General features: G+C 43.0%; 1 protein-coding gene across 1 annotated transcript in view; it reads left to right on the forward strand.

Moving 5' to 3' along the window:
* Positions 1-26,842, forward strand: part of MTX2 (metaxin 2) — a 44,443-nt gene extending 17,601 nt beyond the window's left edge. The window contains exons 2-10 of the mRNA XM_056861297.1: positions 4,556-4,603; positions 5,663-5,709; positions 16,697-16,769; positions 18,832-18,908; positions 22,343-22,435; positions 22,858-22,896; positions 23,280-23,405; positions 25,702-25,778; positions 26,653-26,842. Coding sequence (XP_056717275.1) covers positions 4,556-4,603; positions 5,663-5,709; positions 16,697-16,769; positions 18,832-18,908; positions 22,343-22,435; positions 22,858-22,896; positions 23,280-23,405; positions 25,702-25,778; positions 26,653-26,842 — 770 coding nt within the window. The remainder of the gene's footprint in view (positions 1-4,555; positions 4,604-5,662; positions 5,710-16,696; positions 16,770-18,831; positions 18,909-22,342; positions 22,436-22,857; positions 22,897-23,279; positions 23,406-25,701; positions 25,779-26,652) is intronic.
* The last annotated feature ends 238 nt before the right edge of the window (positions 26,843-27,080 follow it).

The raw sequence follows: 27,080 nt of genomic DNA on the forward strand, positions 1-27,080 counted from the left end.
TATCTTTATGCAGTGAGTGATGAATCGGTGAGATACAAATTCCCATAATGAAGGTCCTTTTTACCTTTGATTCATCTCTTAATAAGTCTGTGCATATAATGTAGAAAAAAAAGTGTTCCCCTGGTATCCTCTGGTATGAAGTATACCGTCAAAGCAACATCCCTTAAAGTTAAGGTAGCACTAGTAACCCAGTAAAAACAAAACAAGAAAAGCACCCAGAGAAAATATATGATTGGATTGCCAAAAACGAATAAGCAATCCACAATCTGTTGGATGAATGTGTGTGTTAAGTGTCGTCAAGTCGCTTCCGACTCATGGCGACCCTATGAACCAGTGTCCTCCAAAAAGTCCTATCTTTAACAGCCTTGCTCAGATCTTGCAAGTTGAGGGCCATGGCTTCCTTTATAGAGTCAATCCATCTCTTGTTGGGTCTTCCTCTTTTCCTGCTGCCTTCAACTTTTTCCTAGCATGATCGTCTTTTCCAGTGACGCTTAGCTTCTCATGATGTGACCAAAGTACGACCAAAGTGTGAAGATTCTCCATTTCCCTTTCATTACCACTACAAATACCGAACTATTTGCATTGTCCAAGGGGCATCCACACACTTACTTTCCTCTGTCAGGTGCTATTTCCCCTGCAACCCCCCCATTGTACCACTGGAGAGCTTTTATAAAAAAAAAAGTAATTGCTATTGTGCTATGTGGGTGTAAAGTGCCGTCAAGTCGCAGCCGACTTATGGCGACCCCTTTTTTGGGGTTTTCATGGCAAGAGACTAACAGAGGTGGTTTGCCGGTGCCTTCCTCTGCACAGCAACCCTGGTATTCCTTGGTGGTCTCCCATCCAAATACTAACAGGGGCTGACCCTGCTTAGCTTCTGAGATCTGACGAGATCAGGCTAGCCTGGGCCATCCAGGTCATCCAGGTCAGGGCTATAGTGCAATAATAATAGTCTGTTGCTGTGCTTTACTAGTTGGCCTAAATTCCCACCTTTTATTATTATATTTAAAAGTAAGTCGCTAGCTTTTTTTGCAATGTAATGGTGTCTTAAGTTAAGATTCCTACTAGGGGCCGCTACGAAGAGTCCTTGGCAGAAGCCCAACCACCTGAATAACTTGGCAGAGTCTCTCAGGTGTCATATTTAGTCAGTTACAGAAAACACCATCAGGATGTCGGCTGCTCCAAGGAAATGCAAACTGTGCTTTCTGTCTCAGGGCTGACTCAGGAGGCCTCCAGCCACTAGACTCCAGTTCCTTCTAGACTGGTTTGCCCTGGTTGGCTAAGTGGTCTTCAGCTCTTTCAGCAGTCTTTGTTTTCCAACCAGATCACTTCCTAGGCAGACAGAAGCCGCAGTCGCTTTTTCTCCCCCAAAGCAGAGCAGTAGCGACTAGCTTTCTGCTCCCTTGGACAACATCCCAGTGTTCTGTTGTAACAAAACTGCATTTTCTCAGTTTCAACATTAATACTGGAGAAGTAGGCCTGTCACTTCTGAAGAGGTCTTTGGCTCTGCTACTCACCAAAGTGACGGTGAGAAACATCAGCGAGAACATAAGAAAAGCCATGCTGGATCAGACCAAGGCCCATCTAGTCCAACAGTCTGTTCATACAGCGGCCAACCAGGTGCCTCTAGGAAGCCACAAACAAGACTACTGCAGCAGCACCATCCTGCCTGTGTTCCACAGCACCTAATATAATAGGCATGCTCATAAGAACATAAAAGCCCTGCTGGATCAGACCAAGGCCCATCAAGTCCAGCAGTCTGTTCACATAGTGGCCCACCAGGTGCCTCTAGGAAGCCCACAAACAACACAACCACAGCAGCATCCTGCCTGTGTTCCACAGCACCTAAGTGGTCTCCTAAAACCATGGCACAAAATAATATTAACTGGAATTAAGACGTTCCTGCTTGTGTTATTTACAGAACAAAACAGCCTCAGCACAAATGTGCAGATATGTTCTCATCGGCCTTGCTGCGTTTCTTTCCCCCATGTATGGGTAAATGTTATTGGAGCAAAGGTGAGCCAAAGGCCTCACCTGCCACATGTGCTTCTGCGTATGGATAGAAAAATCCTGGCACTGAGGCACTGGCACTCATCTGCCCCTTCCCCCCAGTTGGACACGGTATATGTCACCTGGGTTGTTGCAGAGCTGAGGAAGCAGGTTTGTCGTTCTTAAGGCTAGTACAGATTTGTACACCCCTCCACGCTTTGTCCTGAAATCTTGGAGCTTTTAATGTTATTTTGACAGAGGGGCAGCTCTCCGCTACTGGTTACATCAGAAGGCGAAACGCTTTCCAAATTCCAAGACTTTAGCTTGACAATTTTTGTTAGGCATTCAGCCAAGCTGACTTTAGAAGCATTAATACCTGATAAAGCAGATTTTTCACCTGTCTGGCGGCTTTGTAACCCTATTAAAGAAATACTCTTATCAGGTTCCAAGATCTTGCAACTCAGGTATTTGAAGTATTGTATGAGTTTATTCTGTGTTTATTAACAGCAGCCATAATAAATTATGCTGAACATGAGGGGAGATATAAAGACGCCTCTAGCTTTGTTCAGTTGATATTGTAGCAACCAGGCCATGGTTACCATGCATACATTTGCCATGATATTGGAACACAGGCACCTGAGCAAACTAGTTTAAACACACCCGGGTTCCAGACTGGAGTCAAACTGAGGTTTAAATTATCAGTTTGTGAAGGGGAAAGACAGAATCCTGTTTGCCTTGGCATCTGCCTTCAAACATCATTGTGAAATAAAACGATTCAAGGCATCTCAAACCTGGAAGCCTTCACTTGTACTCCATGGTGTGAAAGGAGAGAGCAGGAATGAGGTTAACCCACAGAGGAGCGCATTAACAAACTGTGTTGACGCTTTCGATGCACAAACCTTGGTTTATTGTGGAATCTGAATGCGGTCAGTGTTTGTATTTGGAAGCCAGTTAGCAGTTTGATCAATTCAGTGCGGATCTGCAAAGTTGTAGGAGTTCTCAGACTGCGTTGTGAAGGATCTTGGGTTTCCTAGAGGTTTCGGTAGCCTTCCTTTGACAGACAGCTTGCTCAACACCACCCATCTTCTGCTGTGTGCAAATTCAGGCAAGTATGAAGATGGAGGCAAATTGCCTAGTAGTCCAGTTTCAAATGGTCATATCTTTGAACATTTTTAGCAAATCCTCTGTAACATACAAGGCTACTATTCCTGAGAGTGCAGTCCTCTAAGGAAGGAAGTTGGTGACCAGTATATGGTGTTCTCTGTGGTTTGGTAGATGACAAAATTGACAATTTGGATATGGAAATCTTACTCAGTTTCTTTTTTAGAAAAAGCATTTCAAGCTATTTCACAAAAAGGGTTGGGGATATTTTTTGCCAGTTATGCTGTCTCCTACCTGGTCCAAAAATACTCTTCTTAGCAGGATCTCTCTTATCTGGTGGTGCTTTAGGTTTGCCTGTTAACTGAGATCTGGAGGAAAGGCCCTGCTTCACATGTTGCCGCCGTCAGAGAGGCGAGTAGATGGCCGAAAATACAGGGCCTTCTCAGTATTGATGCCTTGGGAGAGGAATTCTTGGGTGAGGTTGTTCAACTTTTGGTGTCAGATGAAGACATATTTTGTTTACCAGGCCTTTATTTATAATAAAGTGCTGTCAAGTAGCAACTGACTTAGGGATGCCAGCCTCCAGGTGGGACCTGGGGATCCCCTGGAATGACAGCTCATCTCCAGACTAGAGAGATCAGTTCTCCTGGAAAAAATGGATGCTTTGGAGGGTGGACTCTGTGGCATTGTACCCCACTGAGGTCCCTGTCCTTCCCAGGCTCCTTCCCCAAATCTTCAAGAGTTTCTGGCACCCCTACCCACCACCCACCACCGGTGGCCAGGGGGGACCTGGCAACCCTAATCTGATTTATGGCAACCCATCATGGGGTTTTCAAGACAAGATATGAGCAGAGGGGGTTTGCCATTTCCTTTCTCTAGGCCTTTATTTAGGTGCATTTTTTGCTGGGGGGTGGGAATCCTTTGGTGATTTTAGTGGTCGCTTCAGGCTATTACAGTGGTTTAAAAATAACTCTGGATTTTATGTTTAAATGTATGCTTCCCCGGTATTTTCTGTTGTAGGCTGCCTTGGAGAAATACGGTGAGCAGTGATCTATGAACATTTTAAATTAATAAATAAAGCAGATAGGCTAGAGAGCAATACATTGTTGTATGTGTATATGAAGCAGAATGAAGAAATCTGCAATAATGGATAACAGGCTGATAACCATTTGATAGGTGCGAGATTTGATGTGTGTTTATATCAGAGCTGCATGGTGGTAATAATCTTGGTCGGGGTGAGGAAGGGGCTGCGTCTTGTTTCCTCATCTGTCTGCGTGTTTTCTGGCACGAGGAGAGGAACGGGTGATTTGTGAGAGAGTTTATAGAGTCCAGTGGAGGGGCGGGGGGAGAACTTTATAGATCCCAGCAGCTAGAATTCTGGTGTGAAACAATGACTAATGCACATTTTGGCTGCTTCTTGAAATTCTGAATTAATCAATGTTGCTGGTTTTGTTTTTCCCTTCTACAGCTGCAGAACCCTGGCCTGGAAATGCTGCATTGTATCAGCCGCTGAAAGGTGAGGACTTTAATTTTCTGCAGTTAACAGTGGCTTTAGTAAACATGCAGCACCATAATTAACTGGAGATCGGTGGGTGTGGAGGGTGGGTTGGGGGAAATCTTGTTAAAAAGATAATCCTTTGTGGTGTTTGCTTGGTCAGAGGTCTCTCCCTCTCTCCAGTCCCCCCCATTCTTTTTTTTTTTAACCAAACTTGTATCTGCCAATATAAACCAGCTATTCATGGCCTATAAGGTCCTTGGTTTATTATTGACTCATTATATTGGCTGCTGTAGGCAGTGTAAAATGATGTGGTTTGCAGGGCCAGTTGGCAGATTTACTGCGCCAATAGCTGAGGCAGCAGATTTTTGAAGCCTTGTGGTAAAGTGGGCTCTCGGTAAAAAAAGGAACTGTTAAAATGTATAGGCTAGGATGGTTCAGGCTCCCTTTAGCAACTCTTCATATATCATCAGATCACATTATGGCCCCCATTTGGGGCTCAGCAGCCTGCTACAGTTGTCAGAGGACTGCAAAGTAATGAAGACTAATAGGTAGCAGCCCTAGTCTTCTAAGCATGGAATTTTTATTGCTGTGTTCTTGTCATCTTTCTTTTGTGTGGCAGACCTAGACAGAGTGTGCAATATTAACTGCAAGCTGGGATTTTTTTTATAGGTTTCAGAATGCTTTTACTTTTTAGCAAGAGGAATTATGAAGTTGCTGGTTTTATTTCTATTAGGAAATGAATAATAACCCTTTTTTCCCCTTAAAAGGGCTGAGGTGTTGTTGTTGTTTTTAACGTTGAGAAGGAATTTTTTAATTGTTAGTCTGGTACAATAAACAGTAGGACCAATCTCGGAAAAAAAATATTTCTGGGACTTGGTTGCAGGCAGACCACAGGCTTTTAAACGCCGCATTAATGTAATGAGGCGTGTGATTTGTGTTAAGAGTAGTTTTTCTCCTTATGTTTGTACACCATTTATTTTTGTGCCCCGCTTGAACAGCAATTATCCCAGAAAATAGCTGCTGCTTCTTGTAATTGTGTCCTGAAACTTTTTTTCTTTTTCCTTTTTTTTTTTACAGAGGAACAAATTTTACTTTCTGATAATGCAGCCTGTCTTGCCGTTCAGGTAATACTTTATACAATTTGTCCTTGGCAGATGTTGACTTTTATGCCCCAGAAGATTCGAGGCCCCATCCACTTATGCATACCCCCACTTGAAATAAATAGAGTTTTGTTCCTTATGTTCCTCCTGGAGTCTCAACTGGGGGTGTGGCTCAGTGGTAGAGCATCTGCTCGGCATGCAGAAGGTCCCAGGTTCAATCCCAGGCATCTCCAGTTAAAGGGACTAGGCAAGGAGGTGGTGTGAAAGACCTCTGCCTGAGACCCTGGAGAGCCGCTGCCGGGCTGAGTAGACAATACTGACTTTGATGGACCAAGGGTCTGATTCAGTATAAGGCAGCTTCATGTGTTCATGTGGTGTTATACTGGCAGTGCTCCTGTTGAATTGAGTCTCCAGCGGTTTAATAAAATAAACAAAATGTGTCTTCGAACTGGTTTTCAGCTTAGGCTTTACCTTCGACTACATAGGGCTAGTTACCTGCAATAAACCTATTTAAAGAGGACCAGAAAAGGATGAGTGGCATTCTTGTGTCTGAGCAGTACAAGTTCTGTCTTTAAATCAGAACTCTATAAGCACAGTAGAGCACACATATATGATTCCCATGTGTGGACAGTTCCTCATTCATTTTAATGACTGGCAGGGAAGGTAAACTTCACCTGTGTGAATGGTCCTGTATGTGGACCTGCCCTGCGTAGGCAGGTAAATGGAGTAGTCCTTCCATCCATTGGACTCCTTTGTGCATGTGAAATCTGATATACCAGCTATGTCCTTACGGAAGTTTTTGCCAACTTGGTTTTCCATACTGCAGCTTTTTTTTTTTTGAGTATGCTCACAATAGCATCGTCCAGTTGCCACTTTTCAGGCTTCCACATTCTCAGTATGTTTTTCCTCAAGCCTGGTTTGGTATGACTTTCTGGAAAGAATGTAGTCCTAGCCTGCTACCAAGCCATCTGGTCAGGAAGGTGTGTGTTCTGTAAGCCACCTTTCCCTTCATATCTCCACAGTGAAATGTTCTAGAGACTTACTTTTGTTTAATAATTGTTGAGATTACAGAGGAACTAGTAGATCATGGCAGAAGATCATTACACCCTTATTATGTTATAGCAAAATAGCAGTTACTGATTAAAAATAAAGCCCTTGTGTAGTGTGATGGGGGGGGGGGGAGAATGAAAGGGAAATGGTGGGTGATGGATGAAAATGTACACATAGCCCCCACATGGATGCTCTATTGCCAGTGGGAGCGCCTGTTCATTCACAGCAGCAATGAAAGGGAAATGGAGGAACCCTGCCATGTGGATGCAGCTAGACATTGTTTGATTCCCAACTCCTCCACATGAGCGGCGGAGGCTAATCTGGTGAGCTGGATTTGTTTCTCCATTCCTACACATGAAGCCATCTGGGTGACCTTGGGCTAGTCACACACTCTCAGCCCCACCTACCTCACAGGGTGTCTGTTGTGGGGGGGGGGGGAGAAGGGAAGGTGATTGTAAGCCGGTTTGATTCTGCCTTAAGTGGCAGAGAGAGTCGGCATATAAAAACCAACTCTTCTTCTTCTTATCTTGGTTGACTGTTTCCCACCCTGTTTAATCAGGTCAGGGTGTTAGACTACTTTCAGTATGTGACAACTTAATGGCTGCAAAAACAATCTGTTTACCACACCACTTCTTGTTCCACCATGTGAAAGCTGTGAAGGGCACACATGCTAGACAGTTGGTATGCTTAATGTTTAATCCATATGGAAAATAGTTTTGTGGTGGTTTTTGTGTGGTCTAGGCCCTTTGGGCAGTTTTCTGAGACGTTTTGATTTGTTTAATTGTCGTATAGGTTTTCCTCACTGCCGTGTGGTGGTTGTTAGGAGAGATTTCTTTTGGTCAGAATATGTCTTGTATTTACCCATTCTCACCTAAAAGATGTGGCGTGGAAGTGACAATCAAGTTTCTGAGATCCCTTGATCGTGTTTGTAGGTCACTGACGCTATCCAGGGTACAAGCTAAACATACACACCAGTGTTCCGAATGTGGATTCTCTCACCGATCTTTTTAGTATGTTAAGGGTGTGTGTCAAACATTGATAGGCTGAGTGGCAAAACAGCAAAAACAACAACAGGAGTAGATCTTCAGATATTTGCGGGGCAGGCTCACAAGGGATTAGGAAAAATCTTGGTTTTATAGCACAAAAATTCACAATTCTCTGAAACCCAAGAGATTCTTAGGGCTGTTCATGTACGTAGAAACAACTGTAGAAATCAGCGTATAGGCACAAGGAGAGGAAATGCATCAAATGGGGGGTACGGGGGAGTCTGAGTAGTAAGATGCTGCTGCAGGTATGATTAATAGCAAACAAAGTGAGCTTTCTACTCCACCAACTCCAGAAACTGTATAAACAAGCAAGTCTTTAACAGTGAGAGCCAATGTAGAGGACACGGGCAGCCCAATTGTGAAGGTGGGGGGAGATCCGTGGTAGCCAGGAGTGGCACAGCCGCGCCTCCGCCTCAGAGGCTTCCCGGGCACCGTGGAGGCAAAAAGAGACATTCAAAAATAAAAAAAAAACTGAAAGGGGGAAATCCCCCATTGTCTACAACAGGGCTGTACTATGGAAAAATGTGGCACCACCCAGTCACCACTCAAGGGGGTGTTCCCGGGGTGAAAGGGCTGTGGAAGTTGCCTATAGGCAACTCCACCCCTGGGAACGCCCCCCCCCACGCGGACACGGGCTTTCCCACATACATATCCTTACTCATAGCTATGTTGATAATATTTATCCATAACATTTTCATAGGATTCTACTTGTAATTAATAACCTTGATGCTGTGTAAGAGGATAACACTATACAGTTTTGATAGGTGAATGCTCTTCCTGTGTATTTTATGGTAAAATAGAGTTTAAGTAATCCATTGATAGGTATGAGGTAGTAAACATTATTACACTTTTAAAATCTTTATCTCTTACATTTTATAATATTAATATCTGCTGTGATTACAGAAGTCTTTAATAATATTCATAATAGTAACAATTTGTAGGGAAGTTTATTTCAAAGCAATATTTTGCTTTATTGTTTTAGTTCTGTTGTTCCACTCGTGTCACTTTGATGATAAATTAACCCTCGTGTATTAAAAATCTTCTTTTTCTTCAATATTCTTTGGTCTGACAGCTGATAGTAGCCATGACTATAAAAATGACTTCAACAGATATCTGATTTTAAACTTTATGGAACAATTTTCTTTGATGTAAGGGAATGGTATCAGTTTATAGGAATCTGTAATAAGGAATATATGTATTTTCTTTAAAGATTTGTGATTATTCTGTAAACAGTACATTGCTCCAGTGTGTAAAGTTACTTTACTAGTTCTTTTTATCCATTACCTAATAAAACAGCAGTTCTATCAGCCTTCTGATGAAGATACTTCTCTGCTCCATAGTGTTGCTCTAATTGTTGTCTGTTTCTTTATTATAGTAGTGGTTGGATAGTATAAAGATGCCTAGAATATACAGAACTTTAATTCCTCAGTGTATTTTTCATAACAGGGTTCTCTTGTACTCTCTTTGTTAAAGGCTGCGATGTGATTATTTCTTGAAACCGTGTACACATCCCATTGGGTTGGTGCAGACACAATGTAAAACTATGATCATCTCAATATGGCCCACTGTGCTACCTTTCCAGAAACATCACTGAGTAGATTTCAGTAGGCTTCTGAGTAGTCCTGCTCTTTCACTCTTTGTTCATGAGTCACATGAAACCATAGTTAAGACTGTAATTAAGAAATCAGCTTTAGATCCTGGTATGGTGGTCCATAACTAACCATAGTTAGTGGAGCGGCCTGGATCCCACCACACTAACCATACTTAGTTGAATTAAACCATGGTTTCAGTCTGGGCTCTTATGGTCTTTTCTTACATGCTCAGGGAAATGCTGATTGCCACTTTGGGGTCAGGAAGCAATTTTCCTCCAGGCCAGATTCGCCAAGGATCCTGGAGGTGTTTTTGCCATCTTCTGGGCATGGAGCAGGGGGTGTGGTGGGGCAAATAGTTGTGAATTTCCTGCATTGCTCGGAGTTGGAGTAGATGACCTTGGTGGTCCTTTCCAACTCTATTATTCTATGATTCTAATATAGTAGTCGTACATATGTAAATAATTGAACCATAGTATTCTCATTCTGAAAAGTTGTAAAGGTCTCGTAAGCTTTGTCGCTTCACCCTGCCAGTCTTCATCCTCAAATAAAACAAGGTTTAATTATGTCACCCATCACTCTCCTCTTACTGTTTGCTCTTCACAGTCAAATGTTAAGTTGTTAGTTGTTTGGGACAGTGATCTTGCTTAGCTTGGCAAAGCAAGCAAATGCAAGAATTGTGCTGTCAAAATAATATTGATACCCTTTGTTACAGTTCTGGAATTTCGTGGTCCTTTGAACATGTAGTCCAGGCCATTAATGCTTTGTGCCACATTTGTATGGGTAGCTTGTGTGTGGGTTCTTCCCCCTTGTGGGTTCCTGACCAGTTTTTATTTAAAAGATTTATATCCCATTTTTCAGCCCTATCAGAGTCCCCAGGGTGGCTAACAACCAAAAACAAATCTCTATAAAAACACATAATAATACATACATGCAACAGAGGCATAAATTAAAAGCACAAGGCAGTGCCAGCATGGTGTAGTGGTTAAGAGCAGTGGAGTCTGATCTGGAGAACCGGGTTTGATTCCCCACTCCTCCAAATGAAGCTTGCTGGGTGACCTTGGGCCAGTCACGGTTCTCTCAGAACGCTCTCAGCTGCACCTACTTCACAAGGCGCCTGTTGTGGGGTTCTGATTGTAAGCCACTTTGAGACCCCTTAAGGTAGAAGAAAATTGAGTACAAAACCAACTCTTCTCTTTCCACTCTTCTCCGAAGGTTGTGGTTGGCTGATCTTGTTCTTGGCTGAAAAGGGGCCACTTTGATCCCCTTGCGCCTCCTTATTTCAACCCACTGACCCTCATTGAAATTTACTTTTGAGCAGATTTAAAGTTTGCATTTTATTTTTATTTGGATTTAGTTCAAATTTTTTTGTAGGCCATGGCCATTAATTAAAATATATTCTATACAAAATTTTTGTGTTTATGTTCATTTTTCTGGGGAGGGAAATCATCAGATTCTCAGAGAAATCTGTGACCCGGGAAAGGATAGTAACTTCTGCTTTGCATGGACCTGGCAATTACAGGAGTGATAATTCTGGGAGTTGAAAAGAGTTGCAGGAAAGGAGAAAAGTGGGGAAATTGTGCCTTTTTAATAGTATATTCCCGAATAGATTAGGACTGAAGGCCATGAAATGGCTGTGTACATCTGTAAACTATTGTGCATGAAATGCAGCCAATCATCACCTCCTGCATGTGGTGGAAGAGTCCTAGATAGGTGCTTGAGATACACCCATGTGATTGTGCATATAGGTGGGCTATGCTCTTATAATGTTCCGAGGCCCCTTGAGAGAGCAGGGCTTGGAGAGACTCTCTCTGAGCTGCTCCCTGTTTTCCTGTGCTTGGGTCGAGAGCCGTAAGTGCTTAAGGTCCTCCTTCTCTGCTGAGTATTTCTTCTTCCTCTGACGATATCCCCAGTAGACCAGCAGAAAGCCAGTGCTTTTCAAGTGCTACCTCTACCGGGCCTCTGTGTTTGGTTTTTGTATGTGTGAATATTAAATGTAATTTAAAAAAATAATAATCATAGCAAGTCTAAACCTGAGCCACTAAAGCTTCAGCATGAAGAGGAGCTGTTCGATATCCATTAATATTGATGATTGGAGCTGATGGGCTTTTCTTTGGCCCATGCAATTAAACCTATTAAAATGCTCTTCCAAACATACCGCCACGTAGCAAGCAAATTTAGAAAATCATATAGTTCAGCATGCAGGCCATTACTGCCTCTTAAAATTGTTTTAAAAAAATAGTCATCAAAGAGCTAGTTCCTCAAGTTCTTGGCACGATCTTGAAAGTGTGTGAGATCCTTTGCCCTGAATTGTAAAGTTTCCTGTTCTTCTGTACTATATTTGCAACATGTGGACATATGACAATAATGCCAGCTGACTACAGTTTTTCCCTAATGAGTAATGAAGGGAGCATTTTTGAGCAGTTTTTCTCAGAAGCAAGTTCCATGTTATTCTGTGGTGCTTATTCCTCAACCTTTAGGATTGCAGCCTCAATTACTGTGACAATTATTTGTTCATTCAGTACCTGCCATGCTACATGATGCTGTTGGAATCAGCGAACATTTGATTTTTGTAATGTGAATTCTTGACACAAACAAAAACTTTATTCTTTCAAGAAGAATAGATTCAAGTAAAATGGTAGTTCAACAATGAATATACTATTTTAGAAATATGTCAATTGAAATTACTGTGCTTTCCATGAGGCGTACAGTTTTCAATTAAAATATTGTACAGGTGTGGTTCCCAAACCTTTCGGGCCACCTTGGTTCCACAGACTCAACCCCAGCGCCCCCTACCCTATCCAACAACACTTTTAAAGAGGCCCATCTCTAGCACCCCCTACTGCTCCTTTTTCTCTTAGTGCCCCCCTAGGTAATCCCACCGGCCACCAGGGGGTAGTTCTGCCCACTTTGGGAACCACTGTTGTACAGTTATAATGTTCATTGAATTCATTCGTTCCTTATTGCCAAAAGTACATGTCTTATTCTCTATTTTGTAAAAAGCCAGAATTGCTCATGACTTGACTTTTGCTGTCACTAATATAGAAATATAGGAATATAGAAGATGTGTTCATCTGTAGCTCTCTGTAGACCTCTGTATCACCCAACATAGTGAAGACAATAAGACCAAAACATATTAATGGCATTCTTCTTAACCCTTCTGCACGTTTGGAATAAGTTATGATCCCGAAGGGACTTTAAAAATACGTAACGCCCTCCCCCCCTTAACCCATGTCACTTCTTGCTCCATGAACTCTGCTACAATGGAGGTTCATGGTGCTCTCCAACACCTTTCCTGGGGCCTGTCAAGTTTTTTTAGAAAGTGGGCAGGGCTGGGTGGGCCTTTGTCCAGGAAGGCTTCTAATTGGCCACTGAAGGTTTGATTGGCTGTTCAGATTTAAAAAAAAAGACGTTGCTTCAGCAAGGGTTGCTATCATAGCATGAAGATCTTCACTGCGTGACTGAAGATAAGCTGCACAAGCCATTGTGTGACTGGCTCCACCTCCTGGGGCAGTCATTTTGCAACAGCCACTTTGTGGCTGAGCCCACCACACTGTGTCAGAATTCCAAAGGCGCTCACAAGCTTGAAAAGGATGGAGACCCCTGTGCTGCAACAAGAAGATTGATTTGTTATATGGTGTTTGATTCCTACTTCCTGTATATGTGTGTGTTAAATTTTGAATGCTCCTGCCCCTGGTTCACTTTATTTTGGGGTGTTTGCCTATTTCCCATTAAGTAGAAAATCTTCAGTATCCGAAGCATTAGGGTTTAAATGACCCCCAGCATGGTGGAAACACAATGGCTGCTCATACTGGTACATAGTTCAGAAAAGGAGGTGTTAATCATTGACTGTTTTTAGTCATAACTCTGAAAGGTGGAAGAAAAAATCCTTTCACAAGGTATCAAAGGTTAATTTCATAGGAGTTCACTATGCATCCCAAATATAATCGCAAATATAATCCCTATGTAACTATCCCTGGATAGTTACATGGATTTCTCCTTTTCAGCCGAGGTCATGCTACTAAGCTACACAGCTGTTTTTCTAAAAGACAAATGGAATTTAATTGCACATCTGTGGACAGCCGCTAGACTAGTATTTGCAAGACGTTGGAAATGAGACCTAAATCCTACAGTTGACGAGTGGATTCTGAAATCGAGGGAAATCTTTCTCCTAATTAAACTGACAAATTTAAAGAAAGGATATGATGTGTCACAATTTTGGGAAAATTTGGGAAAGAATTTGGGAAATATTTTTTTGCAAAAACATAGTGTCTGTGCCTATGTATATCCTATAGCATATTGATAAACTTTTCCTCTGTAAAATATTCCACACATTTCTCCAAAATAAACTCACCTTACCCAGTAAAGAAGGAAAAATTAACTTTTTCTCAGAAAGAGCAATGCTGCTGGGAAGATAATGCTGTGTATGAGGAATTCTCATGATGCATTGTAAGGTCACCAGTTTGCTTTTCGTTAGCAGTTTTAATAGAACCACTTAAAAAAAAGAAGATTCGCTGTCGACTATCCAGATGTTACTGATTTGTGGCTCTTATAATGCGAATTTATAATTTTTTTTTTGAACGGAGGATACTGTGCTTATTGCTCTAAAGTGGAGAGCGACTGAACGCTATAATGAAAGTCTGACAATTCATTCTTTAAGCAGAATAATGGCTGGAATTCTTCATGATTAGAAATACAGTATCAACATAATCGATTTAACAACATTACATGGTAGCTGAAAATAGACTGAAATCCCAAGCCGGGCCTCTACTGTGTCTGAGTGAAACATCTTTCATATGGTTCTAAGATGAAATTACCCCTGAATGAATAGCATCTTCATTTATCTTCAAAACCTCCTCCATGCTACCACTGACTCTACTCCTTCCCACATTCTGTAGCAGGAATTACATTATACCATTACAGCAGCATTCCGGAGCAGTGGAAACAGATTGTTTTTGAAAATGAACCTGGCTTTGCTATAAATTACATTTGCAGGTACAAAGGAATTTGTTACTTTGTTTAAAGTAGTCACAAATACAATTAAACTGTTAATTTATGTTAAACTACAAATGTGGGTATTACCATAACTGAATTAGGAATATAATCTGTCACTCTAGGAATGATGCTGAACAGTTTTCATTTGTAATTTCAGACAGACTTTTTCAATTTACTGGGTCTGCCTCTGCTTGATACGAAAAAACACAAATATTTCGTATGCTTGTTTATACTTCATAATTTTCAAACGTGCTTTTTCGGCAGTTAGAGAATAATTCTTCAGTTGTCATTATCGGTTGCCCTTTGTTTTTATCAAGGATAAAAATCCCACAACACCCCCTTTTTATTCCATGTGTTTTTACAATGGTATGTTTAAAGCTGTGTTTAAAATATTATTCGTTGCATGAAACCATTTGGATTTACTTGAAAGATGAATATGTGTGGCTACCTAAGAAGCTCTGTTTAAATCGGTGTCTCTTTCTCAACATATTTTCTATTGTGTCTTCAGTTTCTACCCTTACTGCCCTTTCAGGAACTCCTCTGCTCCCAACACTTCCCAATCATGTGCTTAATGCGAGTATTTGGGGGGATTCTTGCAGAGGATAGTGTGCATTATGATTGTGTTGGACAACCTGTAGACTATGGCAATGGAATATTTTATGAGGAGTGCTCCTAGCATTCTCATTGGTCCCCTCCACTGTCATGGCAACAGAGCCCTCCTTAACTTCCCTAGGCCTTTACCAAAGGACAGGATCTGAGACACTTATAACATAAGAAAGACCATGTTGTATTAGACCAAGGTCCATCAAGTCCAGCAGTCTGTTCACACAGTGGCCAACCAGGGGCCTTTAGGAAGCCCACAAACATGACGACTGCAGCAGCATTATCCTGCCTGTGTTCCACAGCACCTAATATAATAGACACGCTCCTCTGATCCTGGAGAGAATAGGTATGCATCATAACTAGTATCCATTTTGACTAGTAGCCATGAATAGCCCTCTCCTCCATGAACATGTCCACTACCCTCTTAAAGCCTTCCATGTTGGCAGCCATCACTGCATCCTGGGGCAGGGAGTTCCACAATTTAACTTTTCTTCTTTCTCCTGATGCTACTTACAAAGCATTCAGGGGCTTAGAGAGAGGATCCCCCCAGTAACAACAGTAGCCGATTGGTTCTGGATTCCAGGACTGTCTACTCCTCTTGCACATGTCTTGCATTTTGGGGATCCCAGTCCACAGTCTAAGAATCTAGGGTTCAAGTCCATTAAGAGGGAAATAAACAGATTAATGGAGGGATAGGTCCATCAGTGCCTAACGAACATGGTGACTATAGGGGTGGTTACTAAACTACCCCTTTACATGGTTACTAAAGAGGTAGGTAAACCTCTCAATACCAGTGCTGGGAGGCAACATCTGAAGGAGGACTTGGCCTCTATGTCCTGTTCGTTGGCCCCCCCAGGGCAACTGTTTGCTCACTGGGTGAAACAGGATGCTGGAATAGATGGACTTCTGATCTGATTCAGCAGGGTTCTTGTGTTCGTAAGAGAGTTTAGATTTAGCCTTCGGAGTCAGGTCAGCTGAATGAGAGGGGTACATGAACATAGCAGCTTCCTATGCTGTAGGTATACCACTCATTTGTAACACTCAGAGTTATGGAAAGTGCACCAGAACAGCAAAGAGAACATATTCCACAATACTTGGTAAGGCTTCAGGTATAACCTGGGTTGCAATTGGTTTGTGTGCATGGAGATTGGCAAATAAGTGAGACTCGTGTGCAAATGGCTTTCAACTCTTTACTATAGCTAAGAGATGTGTGAATTGATTGTATTCTCATTCATTTGGTTTGAAAACTGTAAGGCAATCATTGCTCTGTCCAAAACCAGAAAGCTGAGAAATGTTCAACTAAGATGAAATCCAGCATGCAGGAGTAAATGTGGTATGAGATCATCTTTTTTCAGTAGTTGAGAGAGAGAGAGAAAGAGAGAGAGAGGGAGGGGGGAGTAATCTTGCTTAGGCAAAAGTAAGCAAATAAAAGTTATAGACCAATATATACATTTGGGCTGACATAATTCCATTTTGATAGCTAATTATATGCTGCTGCAGCGTCTAAGATGGTGAAAATGGAGTTCTTAATAAGCACAATGTAGGAACTATATATCTCCGAACACCTTGGTGCTGTTTAGTTCTGACAAATAGTTTTTTTTTTAAACAACCCTATTGTAATTTGGCCTGAGGCTTAAAAATCTGCACAGTTTTTCCCCTTTTCGTAATATTTATTTTGTGCCTTCAGATAGTAATTGTAACTTTTTATCTGCTCTTCTTTATTTTCAGGCTTTTTTGCAAATGTGCAGTCTGCCAGTCGAGGTAGTTTACAGGGCAAACGCTGAGTACATGTCTCCGTCTGGTAAGAGCCACACTTATTGATATTGTGTTAAATGCAGCGTTATTGTGCAGAACCGCGCCAATTGCACAGAAGGCAGGAGGAGAGGAAGTCTTGATTCTTGGGCAGAGGAAGGAGTGCTGTTTTTATATTTGAGGGCCAAACTACACAAGACATTTTTTAATGAGTCAGGTCTGGATTCTCTGAACCCAACACACTGTGGGGAACAGCTGTGGGGAAGGTCCATTTGAAACTCTGCAGGGGTCCGATTCAGCTTAGAATTGTGGCGTGGGGGGGGGGAGAAGGAGCTGCTGCCTTCTCCCCCCCCCCAAGTAATTTCCCCGAACTGATACGGCCATGAAGAGAGCTAATTCCACCTTTTTGCAGCTGCGCTCGCTTGAAATACTGCATGCAACTCCAAAGAGGCAAAATTAACTCCCCTCTGGGGCAGTTTCGGCTCAGAAAAAGTTACCAGGGGCAGGCAGGAACCTTCCTCCCCCTCGTACCATGGTCCAAAGACAGATCAGGCCCCCACTGAGTTTTAAATTAACATTCCCTAGAGTTGCTGTGTGACTGTGAGGGAAAGCAAGTCTGGTCCCGGGCACCTGGACCTGATGTTTAAAAAGTCTCATGCAAATTGGCCCCAAGTCTGACTGGGTCAGTTTGGTGTTCACTCAGACAGAAGTGCTGCTTCTGTCGTGTTTAGTTTGGCCCCCATTGTGGATTAAAGTTGATTGCTGCCCATTGCCTGGATGTGCTCATTGCCTGGGCATTGCTTCTGGCCTTCCTAAGGGGCATGTCCAGAGGGCAGCGTTGAAGCTGTTTTATGCAGCCAGGAGCACAAAATGCCCTAAGAAGAGGAAGTGATCTCCCCTTCCCTCTCACAGTATGTAAATCCTGTCTCATTGCAGGATACTAACGGCTACTTACACAGTCTAAATTGGTCCTTTCTAGGTGGTGTTGAATAGCAGAAGAACCACGAAGGCTAAAATGTACTGTCTATTATGGAGGGACTTGACTCACTGAAACAGCGTAACCTTAAATAGATGTTCCATGATTTTGGGGTTTTGATGGCATGCCTTGATGTAGGACTCTTGCTTTTCATAAACTATATGTTGGCCAATTAATAGCAATTTGGGGAGCACTGAAATGTTGACTCCTCTCTCAGAAAAACCAAAAGATCATTCCTAACTTCTGTATAGACACTATGTAGTCTTGATCGATTAAAACCATTGTAAGGTCTGGAGCTCCGTGGCGCAGAGTGGTAAGCTGCAGTACTGCAGTCCAAGCTCTGCTCACGACCTGAGTTTGATCCCAACTGGAGTCGGTTTCAGGTAGCCGGCTCAAGGTTGACTCAGCCTCCCATCATTCTGAGGTTGGTAAAATGAGTACCCAGCTTGCTGGGGGTAAAGGGAAGATGACTGGGGAAGGCACTGGCAAACCACCCCGTAAAACAAAGTCTGCCTAGTAAACGTCGGGATGTGACATCACCCCATGGGTCAGGAATGACCTGGTGCTTGCACAGGGGACCTATACCTTTTTTAATGTCTGGACCTCAAAAGGCCCTAGTCTATTGCAGTTCACATTATTATCCCTTTTGTAGTTCACATTATTGTGAAGACGTGCCATTCCTTGGTTTACTGTGACTTTGTGAACCTATGCAGTGACTCAGAGTGGAGCTCTGGACCATGAAGATATGTATTTTAGTGTATTTTTAAAGCCCACCTTTCTCCAAAACCAGACTCAAGGCAGGTTACTAGGGTAATGAACATGTACAATTAAAAGGTAAGCAAGGGTAGGGTTTTGTGTATGTTTTTTTAAAAAAACATCATGGGCTTAGTGCTTGGGATGGATCCACCGCAGTCACCTGGAGCAAAAGCTGCAAACCATTTTTTCCCTACCAGTGCTGAAGGCAGATGTGCTGGTGCAAACGTTTGCGGTTGCTACTCTTGCACTCCCAGTGATTTCAGTGGAATAATGGCTAACATCCCATTGACAATTAACTCAGCGAGTTGAAATGGTGCTCTGATTAGGTAAGAAGTCTTAAAAAAAATTCTCTCTTTCTCCCCCCACCCCTCTTTTGCAGGGAAAGTGCCCTTTATTCATGTAGGAAGTCAAGTAGTTTCTGAACTTGGTCCCATTGTCCAGTTTGTAAAAGCAAAGGTAAGGAGCCCATACTATATTGGTTAGTAAGTTCAGTAAATATTTAGCAGCTGCACTGATTTAAGTTGTATTTATGGAATTGTTTTGGTGGCTTAATGAAGTAGAGTCGGAGCTGTGGGAGATGGGATAGCGTCCTTTAGTTTGCATGATAACAGCCAGCGTGGTGGAGTGGTGGACTCTAATCTGGAGAACTGGGTTGATTCCCCACTCCTCCACATGTGCGGTGGACACTAATCTGGTGAACAGGATTAGTTTACCCACTCCTACACATAAGGCTAGCTGGGGGCCCTTGGGCTAGTCACAGTTCTCTCAGCTACACCTACCTCACAGGGTGTCTGTTGTGGGTAGGGGAAGGTGATTGTGAGCCAGTTTGATTCTCCCTTAGGTGGTAGAGAAAGTCGGCATATAAAAATCAACTCCTCCTCCTCTTCTTCTTACTACTCTTCTTCTTCAACAGGAGTCTTTGATGTGGTGCCTGTGAGAGCCATGGCACCCCCTGACACCTTTCCTGGCACCCACCAAGTGGTTTTAGAAGTGGGTGGGGCCAGGTGGGGCTTTTGCCCAGTAAAGCTTCTGACTGGCCGCCGGAGATTTAATTAGCTGGGCAGATTTTTAAAAACATTGCTGGGACAGCAGCTGCCACCACAGCACAAGGATCTTCCCTCTGTGGCTGAAGGTGAGCTGCGGCAGTCATTTTTGTGGCTGGCTCCACCTCATGTGGCAGCCATTTTGTGCCAGCCGCTTTGTGGCTGTGCCCACCGTGCTGTATTACAGTTCCAAAGATTTCCACAGGCTCAAAAAGTTTATCTTGTAAAGAAAATGTACTTAAGAACCCTTAGGAATTTAGTACACACCAATAAAGAGAAAGAGGCTTCCAGCCCCTCTGATAGGTTTTTAGAGAGACACATCCCTATAGTTTTTATGTCAAGTTTTGCCCACAAGAGTTCAGCGTCTTTTCATGCCCCTAACTCTTTTTTTTAACTTACCTGTGAGGGACATAAGTCTCATGTCCTTAACCTTCTGGATAGGATCTCTTGCGATAACCTGGTCCATGGTGTGATTCTATTCTGTTAAAACAGTGACCTAAAATGTTCTCATTTTATTCTCTCTGCAGTCTGGAGGGACATAAATATATCATCCACAAGATGCACTTGTATTATTCTGAAGGTTTCTATTTCAGGAGTCCCTGCAGAACCCTTCCAGGAGTCTTTGAAACTCACTGAAATTCAGAAGGCATTTTGGGGGTTCTGTGAGGGCTCCTTCTAAGAGGAAAACATTTGGAAAAATCAGGTGACCTTATGCTCTGAAGATTGCGCTCTCTGACTTTGTTCGTTCCCTCCTTTTAGGATATTTCTTTAGATACATAACTTCTTGTAATTTGAACTTCCCAAACATATGGAACATGTACCTGTGATTTACAGCACAATCCTAAAAACACTGTCCTGAGAGTAAGCCCCACTGAGTAGACCAGCAAGATTCTAACTAGACCAGCTTACAATTGCATTGTTAGTATAGTAACTCTTCTTTCAGCTGCTTGCGAGTATATTTTTCAGATGACATTAAATATGTCTGTACAGTTTGCTGTGGTTGAAGATAAGTGCTTAATTAAAGTTATCAGTGGGTTATTTTACAGTTGGTAGACAGTTATCTGCCCTAACCTGGATGGCCCAGGCTAGCCTGATCTCGTCAGAGCTTAGAAGCTAAGCAGGGTTGGTCCTGGCTAGTAGTTGGATAGGAGACCACCAAGGAACACCAGGGTTGCTATGCAGAGGAAGGCAATGGCAAACCACCTCTGTTAATCTCTTGCCTTGAAAACCCTACTGGGTTGCCATAAGTTGGCAGCGACTTGATGGCACTTTATACACACACACACACAAACACTAACAGCCCATTCCTGAGCTGTCAGCGTCCGGAGACGGCGTGGATGAGGAACCGCCATGGCGCCTCCTAAGCTGTTCCACAGCCACTGCCAGCTTGAAAAAAGCCTGCAAAAGGCTTTTTTCTTTTAAAATAGAGCTTTTTGCCCCATTGAGAATAGTGAGGCTGCACCAGCAAAAAGCTGGCGCAGCCTTGCTGTTCTCCGCACTGGCGTACCCGGGGCGAAAGGAGACAGGAGGCTGCCTACAGGCAGCTCCGCCCCCGGCACGCCCTGTGAACGCTCCCCGGGATGCTGGGATGCCCCCTGGAACACCCCCCTGGAATGCTGGCGCAGGCCTCTACGCCAGTGGGATGCTGGCGGAAGACCCTGCCAGTGTCCTGGGGTGGCGCTGCCGGCGTCCAGACCGCCCTGCCGGCGTTGGGCCCATCCTGGCATCTGGGCCGACACAGGGGGCCCGAACACTGGCACAGCCCCTTCCTGGCCTCCTGAGGACTAGTCCTCAGAAGTCAGGAATGGGCTGACAGACAGTTATCTCTTTTTCTGGGACCTTCTGGCTAATTTTATCATATGGCCCCTCTTTCAGAGGATTTTTTATCTCCTTATTTGCTTCAACAGTTGCTTGTCTTTCTTTTTTAGTCGCGATACTAGTGGTAGAGAATTCTAAAGTGGCTCAAAAACAGTAGCTTTTAGCAAATTATGGAATTGTTTGCTGAATAAGGAAGTATGTACTACTAATAAATAATGTCAGTCTATCAATCTTTTGTCCAAATATTGGGAATAAGTGATGACTTAGATCAAAAGAATCTTGCATATGCAAATGCCCTTACCCCACCTGGCCATCCCTATTGACCCCCACTTTTGCTCATATTGTAATGGATGCCACTCTGTACCCCCCTTTCACAAGAAACTCCTTGGGCAGCTCAGGGGGCTTCAGTGAGAAGGTGAGGCAGCCAAACTCCCGGTATTTGGGGTAATTCCCTCATAGGATCCCTTTGACTGCTACATCTGTCTAAAAGATGTCTGGTTGTGGATTCCTGCTGTTTTGGCAAACCCAGGAGCTGTGCTCGCTGCTTGGCTTCCCCCAAAGGTTCCCTTGGTTTAAATCTTAAAATTCCACGTTGTCAACATTCACGCTGACTCTTCCTGCTTTATTTAGCCTTTCAAATCGATGCGGGTGCATTAAATAGCATATTTTTATAAGACGTTTGCATCATCACAATTCACTGTTGTTTGTTTACAAAGACGTCCTGGTTATTTGCAAAGGCTATTCAGCCGAAAAGGAAGAACGCCAACAGATCTGTCGTTGGAAATTCTGCTTGCCGGTGCCTCGTTTTTTGCTTTGCTGCCGAAACATTACATTTCAGTATTTTGTTTCCTCTGTGAAACTTAATTGCCTTCATGGGCTGCAAAACTGTGTATAACGTCTACTGTGTTACGATGTAGTGAGCTCCCCGGGTGATCCAAAGCCCTAGACTTTGGTGGGGGTTGAAAGGGGCCCAAACTGATCGTTTTTGCTATCCTTTCTTAACCCCGAACCCCCCCTTCTCTGCCTTAGGGCCATTCGCTTAGTGACGGGTTGGATGAAGTCCAAAAAGCTGAGATGAAAGCCTACATGGAATTAGTCAATAATATGCTGTTGACAGCAGAGGTATGGCAAAACACTAGTACTTTGTCAGTCTTGAGAAATAAATGATATGGGGGGATGGGGGCAGGAGAGTGGAATGCTATTTTCTTTGTAATATCGCAAGCCGATACGCTTTTTTTCTTATAAAACACGAGGGGAGGGAGTTTGTGATTAACAATGAGACTCAGAAAGAAATATGCTTCCTCGTTTGCATATTGCAACCTCAGTTTTGGTTTTTTGTCGACCGAGATCTGGTGCCTGTTCCACCAGACAACTAGCAAGCCCGCCCCTTTCTGTGTTTTAGATATTATTGTTAATAATGGCTTGTTTGATAGGGGGGAAAAGATGTTCTACTGTTAGGCACAGCTGCAAGGAATGAACTGTCTGTGTAAACCTTGTACGATATGAAGTTTTAGTATGTGGGGGTTGTTTTTTTTTTCTCCTAGCTGTATCTTCAGTGGTGTGATGATGCTACAGTCCAGGAGGTGAGTGATTCTGCAGCATTTATCTTAATTAAATTTTAATGAGAAAACACTTTTGCTCACAATTGCAAGTCCCTGCTCATAAATGAAACATAGAGGTTTATACCACTAATGATACTTTTTTTTGTGCTTTAATTTTGCTTGCATATACATTTTGGGGGAGCTCACTGTCATTACTGGATGTACTGGTTTCACTGTGGATATGTATTTAATGTAATTTTAAATGCTTTTTATAAAAAGCTGAAAGTTATGAATAATTGCCCAGAATAGCTTACAAAACATTGCCACGACCGTAAAAGCTATAGCAACCCTAGTCGTTTTGTAAAACACCGCTCTATTCCCAAGCATAAAATAACACGAGCCATTTTTCTTTTGCTTAAATAAAGATTACTCATCCAAGATATGGATCTCCTTATCCTTGGCCTCTGAATCATATTTTGGCTTATCAGAAACAATGGGAGGTCCGACGGAAGATGAAAGCTATTGGCTGGGGTAGCAAGTCATTTGATCAGGTTGGTAATTGATGCCTCAATCCAGAACATTTCACATAATAATGAAATATATATATAGATACACAGGTTTCATGTAAGTCCTTCTTTCTTTTTCCATAGGATATATTTATTGTTTAAATTCGGTCTTAGATAGTTATCTGGAGAACAGCATTGGCTCATGATTAAAATCTTGTGTCTGTCAATCATGTGGTTATTAGTTTGCCTGTGTGTTCAGATGTAGTCTTGTGCATCAAAACACTGGATTGGATCCAAGCTCGTGTGAATGGAGCACAATTACAGAAGTGGGTGTCTGTCACAGCCCCCTGTGACCCCTCCAAAAAAGAGTTAAAGGATCCCCCTGAACCATATGCCATGCTGCACAAGCAATAAGGAAATAATCATTCAAACCTTCTGCCCCCACTCTCAATCATATGGGTTTTTGCCCCATTCACCGAGTTGGTTCTGCTTGTGTGAGTGTAAGGGAGGGGGGATTTTGGCCAGTGGCGCATTCTTGCTGCAGCCCCCAATGAGTAGGGCATATTGTTAAAAGTCCTTTGTTGTGTGTAGGGGGGGCTGGCTGGCTGAGGAAGGGGAATTAAGGAAAGATCCACTTCCATGAACTTGATCAATTCATGGGAGTTTGGATCCATCCCAGTGATTCAATAGAAGAGATGTAGATCCTTTGTGTTTTACTGATGCACACAGGTTTCACATCAGATGTCACCTTAGAAGTTGGCATTCACCACTCTATGAGAGAATGTGTGGAATACCTTGTCTAAGAAGGTGCTGTTCATCCACAGTTTTTGTATCTTATATTAGTTTTTTAAAAACAAAACCTGGTGCCTAATTAATGGAACTAATTGACTTACAGCAAATAAGCTTTAGCTTGTGAAACTTCAAGAGCCTTTTATGGATGGGTTGTTTCCATCGGATGTGCTGCTCTCTAGATGCTTAGTATTTCCATTCGAATTCTCAAAACTATATGCACTGGGGCTTTTTTCCTCAAAAAATTCCCGGGGTAATTGGAGTGTGATTATGCTCCAGCAGTGAAAATGCAAAGTTTCTGAACAAATGGAAGAGTAGTTACAGATGTCGTTGTTGTTTATGCGGCTTGCCACTCCCCTGTTTGGTTTTGTTTTTGTTTATGCATGTGCATTAGCGATAGAGCGCAAGATTGTAAGTGGAAAAAGGCACCCATATTGGCGCATGCATGACTTCCCCCTTCCCCCGGCAAATGTCGCGCTGTAATTGACTGTAGTGTATTTTTTTAAAAAATACGTCACCAGCCCCCACCATCTCCTCTGCGGGATTCGTTAATGTGAAATGAACCAAGTTAGCCATTTTACAACCAAAGCGGAGAATCACAGTTGTCGGCGAAGTGCCACCAGATTAAAAAAATACTCGCCAAGCTGTGATTGGTCAGATCGGCCAATGTCCATCCACTGGTGCGATGGAGGCGTGATTAAATAAATTTTTTAAAAGGTACCTATTCCACATGTCATCTTTAACAAGACTCCACCCCAAATGTCCAAATGAGAAAAGTACACAAATGCATCTTTCGAGTTCAGACTTCTTGCTATCTCAACGCTGGGGAACAGAATGCTTGCTGGGTCATTTGTACTAATGGACTATTTTTTTGCGCTATCGCTAACTTCGCACATGCAAGCACAAAAAAAATAGTCAAGTGGAGCTGGCGGGGCATTTGAGGAGGGAAAGCTAAATGAGGAATGGTGTTTGTGATGCGATCTTACAGAAAATGAACAAAGAAAGTTAAACTGAGGCATGGTGTAATGGTTAAGAGCGGTGGTTTGGAGCAGTGGACTCTGATCTGGAGAACCAGGTTTGATTCCCCACTCCTCCACATGAGCGGCGGAGGCTAATCTGGTGAACTGCATTTGTTTTCCCACTCCTACATGTGAAGCCACTTGGGTGACCTGGGGCTAGTCACAGTTCTCTTGGCCCCACCTACCTCACAGGGTGTCTGTTGTGGGGAGAGGAAGGGAAGGTGATTGTAAGCCGGTTTGATTCTTCCTTAAGTGGTAGAGAAAGTCGGCATATAAAAACCAACTCCTACTCCTCCTTCTTTGCAACCCTTCTCCAGCAGTGGACATGCACATGTGAAAAATAGACAGTTCTGAATGCATTTCTCATGGGTTTCTGAATCAGTGAATGGCTATGCAAAAAAGGCTGATCACTAGTCACACAACAGCCTTCCCATGCTTTCCAGTGCACATGTGATTTTGAGTCTGACAGCTTGTCCTTGAAGTCCCATCCGGTGAAAGCTATGTTCTGTTCCCTCTGTATGCTTGCTCCTTAGGTGCTAGAGGATGTTGATCAGTGTTGTCAAGCCCTTTCTCAAAGGCTTGGAACTCAGCTATATTTCTTCAATAAAAAGTAAGTTTGTTTATATATTTTACATTGGAGACTGGCCAGTCCTTGATGTGCATCAAGAGGAAGGGGGGAACCCTCGACTCCTTTCCTAACATATGGGGAGAGCCTCTTCTACAACTCCCTACTTCAGCCCCATTGCTTTGAGCCACTCTCATGGGTGAGCTGGGCCTTATCCTTTCTTCGCATCGCAGAGCTTATGGCTCGGTGCTTCCCTGACCCTTAACTCTTTGACTGAAAAGTGGCAGCAGGGACTTCTGGCAGCCCTAGGAAGCCTTGAAAGGGTAGATCTGCTGGGGTGGATGCGGAAAGTCCACTGTGACCAAAAGACAAAGTACCAAAGCGACCTTTAAACATGTGATATGAAGAGTTGCCACTACATCAGTTTCCAAAAAGTTTCTAACTTCTGGATTTTTATTAGTTTATTTGAATTATATTCCTGCCTACTCCAGGGCTCAGGGCAGCTAAGGATAATTGACAGTGCAATCTTAATCCCATTGATTTAGAAGGAGGTAGCTGTGCCTAGGATTCAGTGGTAGCCAGGTTTAGGTATTGATTTGTGTGAATCAGTTTTTTCTGTAGAGGATTTTCCGTGCGTGCATTCAGTTCCATGCATGCACTTCCCCCTAGTTCCCTTCTCTTGTGCCCGACCTTCAACCATTCCTCCATGTCGTTCTTTGGAGTTCTCTATCTTCCCCAGGTGCAGCATTTAGTATGGCATTTTGGGCTGCGGCAGCAGGGCGGGGGGTGAAGGAAGTTGGGATCCTGTTGCAGAAACCAACAGTAGAAATTTTCCCAGTGGATCACAGCCAATATAAGAAGCCACCACAGATGAGGTGGTTGGTTTGTGTGTTTCAGGGTATTTTGTCCCCCTTTCTAGGCCAACCGAGTTAGACGCTTTGGTGTTTGGACATCTGTTCACTATCCTGACCACCCAGCTGATTAGCGATGAGCTATCTGAAAAAGTGAAGAGCTACAGTAACCTCGTATCATTTTGCAGAAGAATAGAGCAGCACTACTTCGAGGGTCGCGCCAAAGACGCAATTTTCATGCCGTCGTTCATGAGCTGAATGGTCATACGACAGTGGAAGTTTTGAAATGGGAGCTTTGATTTCTGTATTGTTTAATGAAGACTAGCCATGAGTTTGAAAGCTGGGCTTTGTTGCACTACTTTTGTTTGAAACTGCCAAACCCCTAAAAAGTATCTGCCTGTGTTGAATTCAGCGAACACATTGATATTTAAGACAAAATTTACTGGAGTTTTTCATTATAATAGCCTGCATGCTATATGATCACTCTAAAGTGCCC

The sequence above is a fragment of the Euleptes europaea genome, chromosome 15 (genome assembly GCF_029931775.1).
Source record: "Euleptes europaea isolate rEulEur1 chromosome 15, rEulEur1.hap1, whole genome shotgun sequence".
NCBI lineage: Eukaryota > Metazoa > Chordata > Lepidosauria > Squamata > Sphaerodactylidae > Euleptes > Euleptes europaea.